Raw genomic sequence first — 13,624 nt, forward strand, 5'->3', positions numbered from 1 at the left:
AATCCAATTCCATTGCAGAAAACTGGCACATGACCCATATTCAGTTCGATGTTCCCTCACTTCCTCCCTGCAAAAGTTAAAAAAAACAGAAACCAAAAAACAGAAGGAAAAAAAAGAAAAAAAAAAGCCTGCTACCGAGTCACCAGAGGTATCAACAGTGTAATAGACCGAGAGAGGATCCTCACAGACCAATAGTGCCACGACCCACACAAAAAAAAAAAAAAAAAACCTCTCTTTTGCTTCCCCCCTCTCTTTCTCTCTTCGATCCATTCGGGTCGGATCGGATCCGTTCGGTGAATCCAGACCCGATCCAGAAAATGATTCAGGTCTAATTTTAGGACCCGACCCGGATCCGCAGGTCCTAAAATTCGGATCGGATCGGGTCTACGCGAATCGGGCCAGGTTGGGTCTCGGGTCGATCCGACCCATTTGCAGCCTTAGATGGCATGGGTATATATGCAAAAATAATGATAAAAAGGGGTAGAATAGCAAAATAAGTGTTTTACGAGGATATGCTATGTAAATATGAATTTTGGAAAACATATTCATGCAAAATTTAATATTTAGAAGGGTGTTTATGTAAAACATTTTATTTCTTAAATTTTATTTGAGGGGTGGCTTGCATGCGAAGTCACTCTCGAACTTTGAATTGGAGGCAAAACGCTCTTTCCCTCTCCTTCTCGCTCTCTCATGTGAAGAAGACGGCTCACTAGCGACGAGGTTCTCCTCTTCCCCAATTTCTTTAGTATTTGTGTCTTGGCATGTTCTTTGAAGTTTGTACAACGTTTTCTTGGGAAATTTTTGGTGTATAAAGAATTCCTTCTCTGTTTTCATGCGAACATTCTCGAGCGCTGGTTCTCGTTCGCGTTGTCGCCAATTTTTTGCTACTATTTTTGTTTCTTGTCTTGTTCTTTAACATCGTTTTCTTGCGAGCTGTAGGATCTTTTTTTGTTCTTTTCCCTTTTGTGGAATTTTAATATGAGATTCTTGTCTGGAATCTTGGTTCTTCTGTGACATCATTTTCATGTAAATTTTGGGGTTCCTTTTACGTTTTTCGGGAATTCTATATCTATCTTTGGCATGAAATCTTTAATTTTACGAGAGTTTCTTGGCTTCTTCTTTAAAAATGCTTTCTTGTGAAATCTTTAATATTTTTTGAGATTCTTTCATTCTTTTTCTCTTCTAGGAAATGCTACAATGTTTTCTTGCAAACTATGGGTTTTTTTAATCTTTTATTTTTTTTCAGGAATTCTGCGCCAGGCTAAGATCTTGAAATTTATTCTCTGTGGTTTCATATTTATCATCTCTTTCAGGATTACTATTTTTAGTCTGAAATCTTAAAAGAAAAATTATTCTCTGGTAGCTTTGCGTCTACTATTGACTGTAATAACCAAACCCATTTTTAAAGATGGGGTTTAAAGATGGGGTTGCATCACCTGTGACAGATTAGAAATTCCCCTTTTCTGGGAGGTTTACTATAGTGAAACCATATATATGTGTGATACACATCCTGATCAAGGTTTTTTTTGGTTCAAAATTCCAAAGTTTGGCATATGCTATAAATTTTTAAATGAATAAGAAGGCTTCTGTTATTTGTGATTCAGAAGGTGGATCAGCCCATGAAAACTAATAAATCTGCAAACATCTTTGAAATATATAGTTAGGCCTGAAGCTTGTTAGCATATAATTTAAGATAACGAACCGGCGTCATTTTGCACGCGATATGAAGTACAATGTGATATGTCATATTTTTATTGTGAATGAGCTCACCATTTTCTTGACAATCTATTAGAATTAATAACATTCAAAAATTTTAGTTGTCATATTGCAACTGTGGGTTTATGACCAACATGCCTTGCCCGAAAAGTTGCTTAATTCATTTCTGTTGGAATCATGCTCTTCATCAGGGCAGGTTCCTTTAATTAGTGCTTAAAGTTTCTTTAATTTGTGCCTGTAACTTCCATCCAAGCCCAATCACTTTAGCACTGGCCGACATGATTTGGGAATCCACTCATAGTTTAAGATTTCAAATAAATATTTCTTTAAATCCTCTTGTTTTAATGAACATTAGAATTGTTACATGGTTCTAAATTTGTTTTTGGAAAAAGATTAGTTCTTGCAAAAAAAATATTCAGTTCTATCTTTCTGTTTTTGTCCAGGTTATTTAAAAGAATGCTGGTGAATCAAGTTCACAAAGCTAGCTCCATATGGTAGAAACAAGCTTTGGGAACTGTGGTTTTTGACCAAATTATCATAGTTTCAAACCTGCTTAGGGTCCTTTCTATTGAATTCGCTCATATTTTATCTCATGAAAATTTTAATATTTAATAATTTTGTACATCAAATAGATTATGAATTTTTTTTAGATGGAAAATAATTATATACATATTCATTTCTTATTTGCTAATAATTTCTTATTTTCATTAATACTCTCAAGTATCGAGGAACATTTTTGATCAAACTGATGAGTAATTCAAGGTAATTTATCTCTTTTTTTTCCATCTTTGTTGTTGTTGTCGTTGTCATTTTGCTCACATGCATTTCAAAATGTCCTCTTATCCAAGGCCAGCTCTTGAGAAGTATCTGGTTTGGGTCAAATTTCAAATTCCCATGCCTTCAAACAGAGAAGGTGAATATCAAAATTCAACTGCTGGGAGTGCATCCATGTCTAAGCCAGCAAGTTCATCCTATGAAAATGAGGATGACTTTGTGTCTCATACTGGTCATCCGTGTAGCAAGAGGACAACACAATTTGTACCTTTAAGCATCCCTCTATGTGGCAAGCAGAAGCTTGATAAGGTTTCTGGCTCCAAGTTTGGCAAACAACATAACTTACCAGCAGTAATGCCTGAAGAAACCGCTCGGAAGAACCGGTCAGATGGTAAACATGAAGGAAGGAATGAGCATCTGCCAAAATCTGGGAGCTTGGCGTTATGCAGCAATCCTGATTGCATTAATTGTCCAGCAGCTTATAAAGTGAAATGGGATCATCTCCGAGGTTCAATTCATCTTGATAGCAAGGTGCATTTCTTTCCCTCAGAAACTCTCCTTTTGTGCATGGAAACCTATGCAACCATTATGATGAGTAACATGTGTTTAAAATTTATAATTAGATGTTGAATGGATATCATAGACTACTTATTTTATCAAGGAAATGACTGGGAGTTATGTTAACCAATTACCACGACCTTAAGGTTGACTTTCACCTAAAAGTGCGGACATGAGCTTTCACTGGTTTAAGTAGAGTACTTGATTGTTGTTGAACCAGGATTCTACTACTGTTACATGAAAATGGCATTATACAGGCATGCAGCGCATATAAGCAAAGATGGCAGAATTTTTTCAATTAAAATTACGGAGGGAAGGGCACTGAACTGACCAAATCATCTATTATCTCGTTTTCCAATCAAGCATTGATCAAAGAAATTTATGCTAATACTCTGAAGCACATTTTTGTCTTAGCTTAACGAGTTCTGCATCACTCCTTAGCTTTTTTGGTCGATCATACTGCTCTTCTTAGATTATTTCTAGTTAAAATTTAAAAGAAAAATGTCTGTGAAGGATTCAATATCACTATGGATGACTTTATATAGCATAAATTATCTAAGCTTTCATGTATTATTAGTTAAATTTGTGTTTTACTTTCTCTTTGTTTCTTTTCTTGTGCAGCTTCATGAAATTCTATATGGGGATGCTGAAGGAGGGGCAAGGAAAATTACTTCTTGTTTTTATTCATATTTTCCAATCATGAATCCACATACCAGGGTTATCCAACAATGGAACCAATTTATTTTTATTTGTTGCCTGCTGATGGTTGTATTTGATCCAATATTTTTCTTGCTTCCCTCTATACAAATGGTATGCATTTGCTTTTTTCTACATCTAGGGAGTACATCCTGGTTCCATCAAACGATTTCTTTTTTGTTTTAAGCTTAATTATGTAATTTTATGCTATGCTCATGCATTAAATTAGTCTTGTAATTGGTGAGCTTCAATTCTCATGTTTCATTCTTTTCTAAGCAGAAATTGGTTGTATGTTAGCATATTTCTTATAGTTCACTAAAATCATTTGGATTAATCAGATTTACTTATATGCATCAATGATTTGAGACAACATCCTTGTATATGCATATTATTCCGTGCCTTCAAAATTATGAAGGAGAGAATAAGTATCATTCATGATAGTATGTTTTGTGTTTTATTCCATTGTTAGCAGAAACTCAAAAACTTGAAACATGATAACTTTTTATCATGACACATCCACAGCTTGCCTCAATACAATATGAATATATACAAGTGCTTATTATCATGATATCAGAACATAGGCATGATACTTTATGAAATATTGAAACAGCAGGAGTCATCAAGAGCAATTTTTGTTCTTCCTCTGTTCAGTTATTTGGACTTCTTTCTCGTCTCTTTAGTTAATCAGTTAAGTACATTGTCTTTTAACTTCTTCATACCTTCTGGAAATACATAAATTATATAAGAGATGGTTCATACATTACATTCTTTATATTTTTCATGGTACAGAATTCCAATGCCAACTAGTAGTGCAGATCAAAAGTTAACTAAATTTGATCTAGTTTCCAGAATTGTCTGAATCGACACAGAAGTGGGTAAATTTAGAAGTTGCATTAATGCAACATAGAAAGAACAACTATGGAAGCAAGAGCTCCTTTCAATTATCAACTAAAATATATAATTATTGAATCTCAAGTTATTTACTTGGGGGTCTTTTACATTGATGTGGTCCACTGATGCATATATGGATTATTTTGCCATTATTTTCTTAGTCCATGCCAAATTCTTTCACATCTTTTTTTATAGATAGCATAGCTACTTTCATCCAAGTATCTTCTTAGTCTTTTGGTCCTCCTTTCTGATCCATAGTTGCGATCCCACCTCGCTAAATCTGTCTTTGGTGTATGCTGCACATTGCCCACCCATCTGAAAGGATTTCTTAGCACCTTTTCTATTGTTGGTGCGACTCCTTGTACTCTTACGTGTGTTCATTTCTAATGCTACCTGATGTCAGTTTACCACAAACTCAGAACAAATATCCTGATATATGCTAAAGCTTTTCTTACTGTCATGCATCCTCCTCAGACCCGCTACTTTGATCAATATTGTGGATGAAAAATGGACCAGCAATGGGAATGATGTATGGCAAGGGGGCATAGAAATGCTTGCAAGAACCATATATCAATGAAGCATTCTCGTTCTTGCAAATAATATACCTCTTGAGGTTAAATATAAGATTGTTACACTTCCTTTTCTTCTTTTCCTTTGAAGGTAGCATAATATGCTTAATAACATGTTGTTTTTTTTTATTTTTTAATTGAGATTTTATTCAATCTAAAATAGAATATAGTTCTTTTTAGGTTGAAAAAATATATTTAAGGAGACCCTTGTTCAAGGTTTAATTTTTTATTTGCATTTTAATATTACCTGTAAAAATATTGACAAGAGATATATTCAATATTGACTATTCCTTATTTTTCTGGTTTAGCTTTATATTGTTTTAAATATCATGCTTACATGACATATTGTTTAACAGTTTTTTAATTCTTAGGACTAAATTATCTAAAGCATCACTTGCATGATCAAGCTTTATGACTTTCATCTGATATGTTCATGCATGAACCCAACCTTTCGAATCTTTTTGGTCCATTTTTGGTACATAATAATATTTCTTTCCATTTTTTCCTTTCAAGAGCAGGACAACAAGTGTATAATCATGGACTGGTCCTTGGCAACATCATTTGCAATTGTGAGAAGTGTAATTGATTTCATCTACTTCATACACATGCTTCTTCAGGTCAGTTACTTGGGTGAAACTACTTGGTGCTTTTGAAGAGGCCTATCCCGTCATAATATTGGTCTCAGTTCACTAGCATTTTTTTTCATAATTATCCTTTCTCTTTTAGTTGAACAATGCTGATACTTGGAACTTGGATGAGGTGGGAAGAAAAAAATACTAGCCTACACTAGCCTACTTTCTATAGAATGAGACAATAAAGTTGCAATCATTAAGAACTTCTATCAAGAGACCAAACCAACCATATGATTAATAGGGTTACCATGTTTTGACTAGCATATTGCAAGTTGATTTGGCCTTAATAGAGTTTTAAATGCCAATACATACAATCTGAGGAAGCAAGGATACTTCAAATCACATGTGGTGTCCATATTAGATACATATCAGGTATCAAGACTCATTAGATACTTCCCAGATATGTGTCATATACTTGTGTTAAGTATCCTATTTTTCAAAATTAAAAAATAATATTCTGGATACTTCCCATATACACTTGAGATGCTACCTCGATACCTTCAAAAATGAGGGGGAGCGTGCTTTTTTTTAATATTAGCTTTTTAATGGTTAATATTAATATTGGAGGTTATGATGTTAATGATAAAACATGAAGTATAGGCTGGGGTCTATGGTGAAGGATGACTAAATTATGAGCTTGTAAAGTTGATACTATTGTATAAAGTATGGTCTATGTTATTGTGAATTTTCAATAGCATACCATCCTTTATAGATACTTTTTTACATCCGTATATATGTACGTAGACGTATATCTACATAGTTATACATGTATTTTCGTATAAAATACATGTATTTCTCGACATATCCTAGCCACATCATGTCCTACACTTTCAAGACTTCTTGTATTGGCATATCCATGTAATGTTGTATTTGTATTCCATATCCATGTGCATGCTTCATATATGCAATTGTGAAAACACAAAATCTCATGAAGTTGCAAATGTATGAGTATTTGACATATTTAATGCTCAAAGTTTGCTCATTTAATGTTTTTTCCTTCTAAAAGCTGTTATCTTTTTAACATTTCACTGATTGTGCAATCTTGTGGTCAAATTATGAGTACCAAAGTTGGAATTCTGCTTATGATCAATGATTATGCTTCTTTTTCACAAAATTGTTTATTAGTACATAGAGGGGTTTGAGTCCTATGCCAGCCGCTTTGTGAGAAAAAAAAAGGGCCAAACATTAGGTCTCCTTAGTATGCCCCTCCCTGGACCCCAGATTGCTGGAACATAACTGGGTAATTGCCCTTGGTTATTATTACTATAGTTGGGTCTGAAATGTTTTAAGACTTTGCTATTCTGATGGAAAAGATTCCCTGATTGCAAAGAAGTACTGACAAAAAGCAGCCAGTTACTAGTTCTTGTGTTAGTATATTTAATCAACACGTGCAAAAATGAGCATGTGTTTCCTACGTGAGGGTAAAGAACTAGTTGCTTGTTATAGCCTATTTTGCAGGATTTAAAAGATGGAACATCAACATTTTGGATCCCTCAGAATTTTTATTCCTTCCCTGTATCAGAATAATTGCATCCTTAAATGTTGCCTGTCTCATTTTCTTTTATATGAGTTTTGAAGTCTACAAGCCCTCAGAGGCTTAGAGTTTGCTTGGTAAAGCTTGTGCCTATTTTTACTATTATATGTATATATGAATCATTCACTCTTTGTAAATCTGACAATTAGCCATGTGAAATAAAATCATTTTTCATATATCTAACCTGCATAAGCATAAGTTATATTGAACTTTGCTTATCAATATAATCATATCATTTGCTGCAGTTCAGGGTGGCATATGTGGCTCCTGAATCTAGAGTGGTGGGTGCTGGGGATTTAGTTGATCAACCAAAGAGAATTGCTCTTCATTATCTTCGACATAATTTTATACTTGACCTGTGTGTTGCATTACCACTTCCTCAGGTGAGATCTTACTCCTTACAAGTTGCTTATTGCTCTTCAACAGTTGTTATCATCATCTTTTTTTTTTTTTTTCTTTTCTGCATATAAATTATTGGTGTAGCTTATTTAGGGGCAAAACTTTAATTTAATTTCACCAGTAGTGCACTTAATTAGGTGAAAGAGGATTAAGGAATATGTGAGGTGTCACGCCCCAAATCCGGATCATGACACGGCCGTGCTATTGCTATCTTATGCACACAATAACACGAAGCCACATAAAATTTCATAATAAAAATAAATAGTTTCATTTACTAATGTCATAACATTAGTGAAGAAGTTGGAACAGTACAGAGCTTCTAAAATCTGATTATTACATAACATTTTCAATTACCCCAACCCTGAATAACATCAAGCTCCCTGCTCCTAGTGGTCTTATTCATCTGTAGAAAAAAAAGTAGATAAAAAGGTATGAGCTACACAGCTCAGTAAGTAACCAGGTACTATCTTATTGGATCAAGTACAATTATGCCAATGCAGTGATTAAAAAGCCAACAGTTGTAGTAAAATAAAATATTTTATAGATGATATACACAAATCAGGTCATAAAGCAATGCATGTTCTATCCATAAAAGTTCATAATCATAATAATGCAAGTCATATAAAAATATTGCCATTTATCCATACTGTATAAAACATACTCTCAGACGGATGTGCTGCTATGGTCACTATAATCCCGTGACAGGGCCTGTTAATCTTAGTCGACTAATTCTGTTATTCGTTACCAACTTTAACCCGTTGGCAGAGGGCCTATTATTCTTTGGATGCTAGCTCCAGGGTGTCGACTGGCCTCTATTTCTAGAGGTGGTCATAGCTATCTGAGAGTTCATAAATCATATTCTTTTTCTTTCATAAATCATAATCATTATAAATAGGTTTGAAAATGATAAATGGCATTATATAATTTAAAATGCATAAACATGCCTCAAATATCATTTTTCATACAGTCTAACATAATCATAATTTCATAACTCATACACCATCAAATATTCATGAAGGATGCTCTTTAATCAAATTCATGAATTACATGCAATCATATACTTGATCCTAATTTTGAGAAAAATATATCATAACCAATACATTTTTATAATTGTAAATAAACAGTACTTTAAAAACTTTAAGATCAGTGCCAAGGTTACTTACAGCAATATGCTTTCCAGTTTCTTACGTCCGGATGACAAATCCTTGATCACCTAAATAAATCACATAGGGGTCACATTATTCTCTATTTATTTCATAATTTTCTAATTTATCATAACATGAATTTACTTGCTTGCATCTCAAGTCCAATTTATTTAATTTAGAGCCCTTGGCCTCGATTTAGAACCAGATTGGGTTCACGTAGGTCAATTGGGTCTTTAATTAAAGAATTGGGCTCGGTTCCTGATTGGGTCTAGCCCTATCGGGTCAATTTGGTCTTCTGATTATGTTATTGGGCTCAATTTCAAGTCCAATTAGGTTTAATTTTGGTCCAGGGTCAATGTGGCTCATCTAGGCTTGAGTCAGGGTCAGCCCAAAGTCAATTCGGTCTAAATTTAGTTAAACTGGTTTTGAATTGGGCTTGATTCATATTCAATTTGGGTCTGCTGAGACTAACTCAGCTTAATTAGGTTCATACCCAACTCAATTGGGCTTAATTTGGTTCGGATTTAACCCAATTTATAGTTTGGGTTCGTCCGGACTTAGCCCAATCTGACTGGGCTCGGTTTTTTTCAAATTTGGCTAAACCCATTTTTCTTTTCTTTTATTTGGGCCTAACAGATTCGGACCCGTACTCGGATCAGACCCGTTAGGTCGGACCCGTTAAGGGTCTCTCTTTTTTTTTTTCCTTTCCTTTCCTTTTCTTTTTCTTCTTTTCTTCTTTTTCTTTTCTTCCTTCTTCCCGAACCTTCTTCTCCCATTCTTTCTTCTTTCTTTTTCTTCTTCTCCTCTTCTCTTCTCCCGATTTCTCCTTCCCCCTTTCTTCTTATTTCTTCTCCCATGGAGGGAGGAGGGCGAGGTCGGGAGGCTTGGGAGGAACGGGCAGCGGCCGATGGCGCCGGGCGGCCGGCCTACAGCGCCCGGCGGCCGGCCTGCAGCGCCCACGGCCACACCCGCGGCCGTGCCCGTGGTCGTGCTCGGGGGCGCATCGGCGGCCCGCGGTCGCGTCTGCCTCCCGCTGCCGGCGACCCGCGTCCCACGGCCGATGACCTGCGGCCCACGGCCGAGGCCGGCGCCCGCGGTTGCGGCTGTGGATCAACCACCGGTATGTTTTTTTTTTATATATATATTCTTCCTCTTCCTCTCTTATTCTTTTTCTTCCTCCCCTTCTTTCTTCTCCTGTGGAGTGGAGATCGGACTCGGGGAGGGCCTGAGCCACAGCCGGCAGCGCTGCCCGGCCGGTCAGCGACACCGGCCGCAACTGGTGCTCGCGGCCGACGGCCTGCGGCCGCCGTGGCCTGTGACCGATGCTGCTCGGCCACCCCGACCGACGCCCGTCTTTTTTTTTTTAATCTCTAAGCTAGATCTTAAAAAAATAAATGAAGAAGGGCTTTACCTGCTTTGAAGGGGATCGTTCGTCTCCTACTCCGGCGATGCAGCCCTCTGCTCCGGCGGCGTGGGTCTAACACCGGATCCTGCCAACCGTGAAGGTTTGTGAGAGAGAGACAGTGGAGACTGGAGAAGAGGGAAGAGGATGATGAAATTTTCCACCGATTGAGGCTTCTTGTAGCCTCCGATTGCTGGGAAAAGCGGGCGGTTGTAACCGCCCACCATCAGGCGTTACGAACGCCTGCACGACGGTGTAATGCCCCCCCCCTCCGTTTCTCTTGGGAGTGGGGCGGTTATCACATTCTCCCCTCCTTATTAAAATTTCGTCCTCGAAATTTACATACCTGCATTGTCAAAGAGTTGCGGATGTCTCGCTCGCATATCCTCCTCAAGTTCCCATGTGGCCTCTCTCTCCGAATGGTTGCTCCACTGAACTTTCACATAGTGGATGATACGTCGCCTCAGGACCTGCTCCTTATGATCAATGATGCGTAAAGGATACTCTTCATAAGTCAGGTCTCTATCAATCTGCAGGGGCTCGTGCTGTACTATATGGCTGGGATCAGGAATGTATCTCCGTAGAAGAGAAACGTGAAAGACATTATGCACACTGGATAACTTTGGTGGCAAAGCCAGTCTGTAAGCAACCTCCCCTACTCTGGCAAGAATCTCAAAGGGTCCAATGTAGCGAGGATTCAATTTACTATGTCTTCCAAATCTTGTAACACCTTTCGAAGGTGAAACTTTTAAGAATACAAAGTCCCCCTCCTGAAATTTCACTTCTCTTCTTTTCTTATCTGCCCAGCTTTTCTGTCTATCTTGTGCTGCCTTGAGCCTTTTCCTGATCAGTAGAATCTTCTCCCTAGCACTCTGAACTAATTCAGGGCCCAACAACTTCTTCTCTCCAACATCATCCAATGTAAAGGAGACCGACATTTTCTTCCATACAAGGCTTCATAAGGTGCCATCTGGATGCTAGAATGATAACTATTATTGTAAACAAACTCCACTAGTGATATATGATCATCCCAGCAACCTCCCAGATCAACAGTACTAGTCCGCAGCATATCCTCCAGGGTCTGGATCGTCCTCTCTGACTGACCATCAGTCTGAGGGTGATAAGCAGTGCTGAGTCTCAGATCAGTGCCCATAGCAGTCTGGAAGCTTCTCCAAAATCCAGATACAAAGCGGGGGTCCCGATCAGATACAATGCTTACTGGTACCCCATGTAAGCGCACAATATCATCAATATACCTCTGAGCCAGCCTGTCAAGTGAAGTGCCAACCCTAAAAGGTAAAAAGTGAGCTGACTTCGTGAGGCGATCAACAATCACCCATACTGCATCATTCCTTCTTACTGTCCTTGGAAGCCCAGTAACAAAATCCATAGTAATGTGCTCCCATTTCCACTCTGGAATCTCTAGTGGTTCTAGTAAACCAGCCGGCCTCTGATGCTCAGCTTTTACTTGCTGACATACCAAGCACCGAGCTACAAATCCTGCTATCTCTTTCTTCATGCCGTTCCACCAGAAATGTTTCCGTAAATCTTTATACATTTTAGTGCTGCCGGGATGAATAGAGAAACGAGACTGATGAGCTTCCTCCAGAATCTCTCTTTTTAGATCAGCATCCCTGGGCACACATAATCTACTGCCAAAATGCAGAGTACCATCCGGGTGGATTCGGAGTTCGGGTCGTAACCCTCTCTCCACATCATTTCTAAGCTGACATAAATGTGCATCTGTCTGTTGAGCAGCTTTTATTCTTTCTATCAAGGTAGGTTGCACCAACAAACTAGCCAACATACTTCCAGCACCCTTGGTAATCACCTCGATCTGCATCATATCAAAATCTTTCAAAATCTGCTTCTGAGTGGTAAGCAAAGATATAGAGCCCACTGCTGACTTCCTACTGAGAGCATCTGCCACAACATTAGCCTTTCCCGGATGATATTTGATGCTTAGATCATAATCTTTTAGTAGCTCAAGCCATCTTCTTTGCCTCATGTTTAATTCTTTCTGAGTAAATATATACTTTAGGCTTTTATGATCAGTAAAAACCTCACAAAGCTCACCATATAGATAATGTCGCCAAATCTTCAGAGCAAAAACCACTGCTGCCAACTCCAAATCATGTGTCGGATAGTTCTGCTCATATGGCTTCAACTGTCTAGAGGCATAGGCTACTACTTTATCATTCTGCATTAGTACACAGCCCAATCCTTTCTTGGAGGCATCACTATAGATGATGAAACCCCCAGTACTGGTTGGCAAAGTAAGAATAGGAGCAGATACCAGCCTTTGCTTTAGCTCTTGAAAACTTTGCTCACAATCTTCACTCCATACAAACTTTGCTCGTTTCTGGGTCAGACGAGTCAAAGGAGTAGCGATCCGAGAGAATCCTTCCACAAATCTTCTATAATAACCAGCCAAACCCAAGAAGCTTCTGATTTCAGTGACATTAGTAGGACGAGGCCAATCCACCACTGCTTCTATTTTCTTTGGGTCCACTGACACCCCTTCTTTAGAGATTACATGACCAAGAAATGCAATACTATCCAGCCAGAAATCACATTTGCTCAGTTTGACATATAATCTATTCTCCTGAAGAATCTGTAATACCACTCTCAAGTGATCTTCATGTTCTTCTTTGCTCTTAGAATAGATTAGTATATCATCAATGAAAACAATAACAAACTGATCCAAATACTGCTTAAAGATCCTGTTCATCAGATCCATAAAAGCAGCTGGCGCATTGGTTAGTCCAAATGGCATAACTAAAAATTCATAGTGCCCATACCTGGTTCGAAATGCAGTCTTCGGCACATCATCTGCTAGGATTTTCAATTGATGATACCCAGATCGCAGATCTATCTTGGAGAAGACTTGGGCACCTTGTAGCTGATCAAATAAATCATCAATCCGGGGCAGAGGGTATTTGTTCTTCACTGTCACCTTGTTCAACTCCCGGTAATCAATACACAGCCGCATACTTCCATCCTTCTTCTTGACAAATAGTACAGGAGCTCCCCATGGTGAAACACTCGGACGGATGAATTTCTTCTCTAGAAGTTTCTGTAGCTGAACCTTCAACTCTCTTAGCTCTGCCGGGGCCATCCGATAAGGAGCCTTCGAGGCCCAACACCCGGTAAGAGATCGATCCGAAAATCAATCTCCCGATTAGGAGGTAATCCAGGTAGATCATCAGGGAATACTTCTGGATACTCTCTCACAACAGGGATATCCTCTAGCCTTGTTTCTTTTGTAGTGTCTACCATACAAGCTAGGTAGGCCTGACACCTCTTTC

At 38.1% G+C, this 13,624-nt stretch overlaps 1 protein-coding gene and 1 long non-coding RNA gene across 6 annotated transcripts in view; one reads left to right on the plus strand and one right to left on the minus strand.

Annotated features, from left to right (window-relative positions):
* The first annotated feature begins 638 nt into the window (after positions 1–638).
* LOC103713720 (probable cyclic nucleotide-gated ion channel 20, chloroplastic) overlaps positions 639–13,624 on the plus strand; it is a 31,004-nt gene continuing 18,018 nt past the window's right edge. For 3 of the 5 annotated variants that reach the window (XM_039127114.1, XM_039127117.1, XM_039127118.1), the window contains exons 1-6: positions 655–720; positions 2,438–2,478; positions 2,570–3,021; positions 3,670–3,858; positions 5,723–5,821; positions 7,616–7,753. In XM_039127114.1, the coding sequence (XP_038983042.1) occupies positions 2,611–3,021; positions 3,670–3,858; positions 5,723–5,821; positions 7,616–7,753 (837 nt within the window). In that variant the 5' untranslated portion in view covers positions 655–720; positions 2,438–2,478; positions 2,570–2,610. Of the gene's footprint in view, positions 721–1,985; positions 2,479–2,569; positions 3,022–3,669; positions 3,859–5,722; positions 5,822–7,615; positions 7,754–13,624 lie in introns of those variants that run through there. The other 2 variants (XM_039127116.1, XM_039127115.1) reach the window with 2 other exon arrangements.
* LOC120110986 lies at positions 8,009–10,380 on the minus strand. Its single transcript, XR_005512109.1, has 3 exons — positions 10,326–10,380; positions 8,933–8,982; positions 8,009–8,172 (listed from the first exon to the last, which is right to left on the minus strand). It is a non-coding gene; the product is annotated as an uncharacterized LOC120110986 (long non-coding RNA).

This window comes from Phoenix dactylifera, chromosome 6, assembly GCF_009389715.1.
Source record: "Phoenix dactylifera cultivar Barhee BC4 chromosome 6, palm_55x_up_171113_PBpolish2nd_filt_p, whole genome shotgun sequence".
Classification (NCBI taxonomy): domain Eukaryota; kingdom Viridiplantae; phylum Streptophyta; class Magnoliopsida; order Arecales; family Arecaceae; genus Phoenix; species Phoenix dactylifera.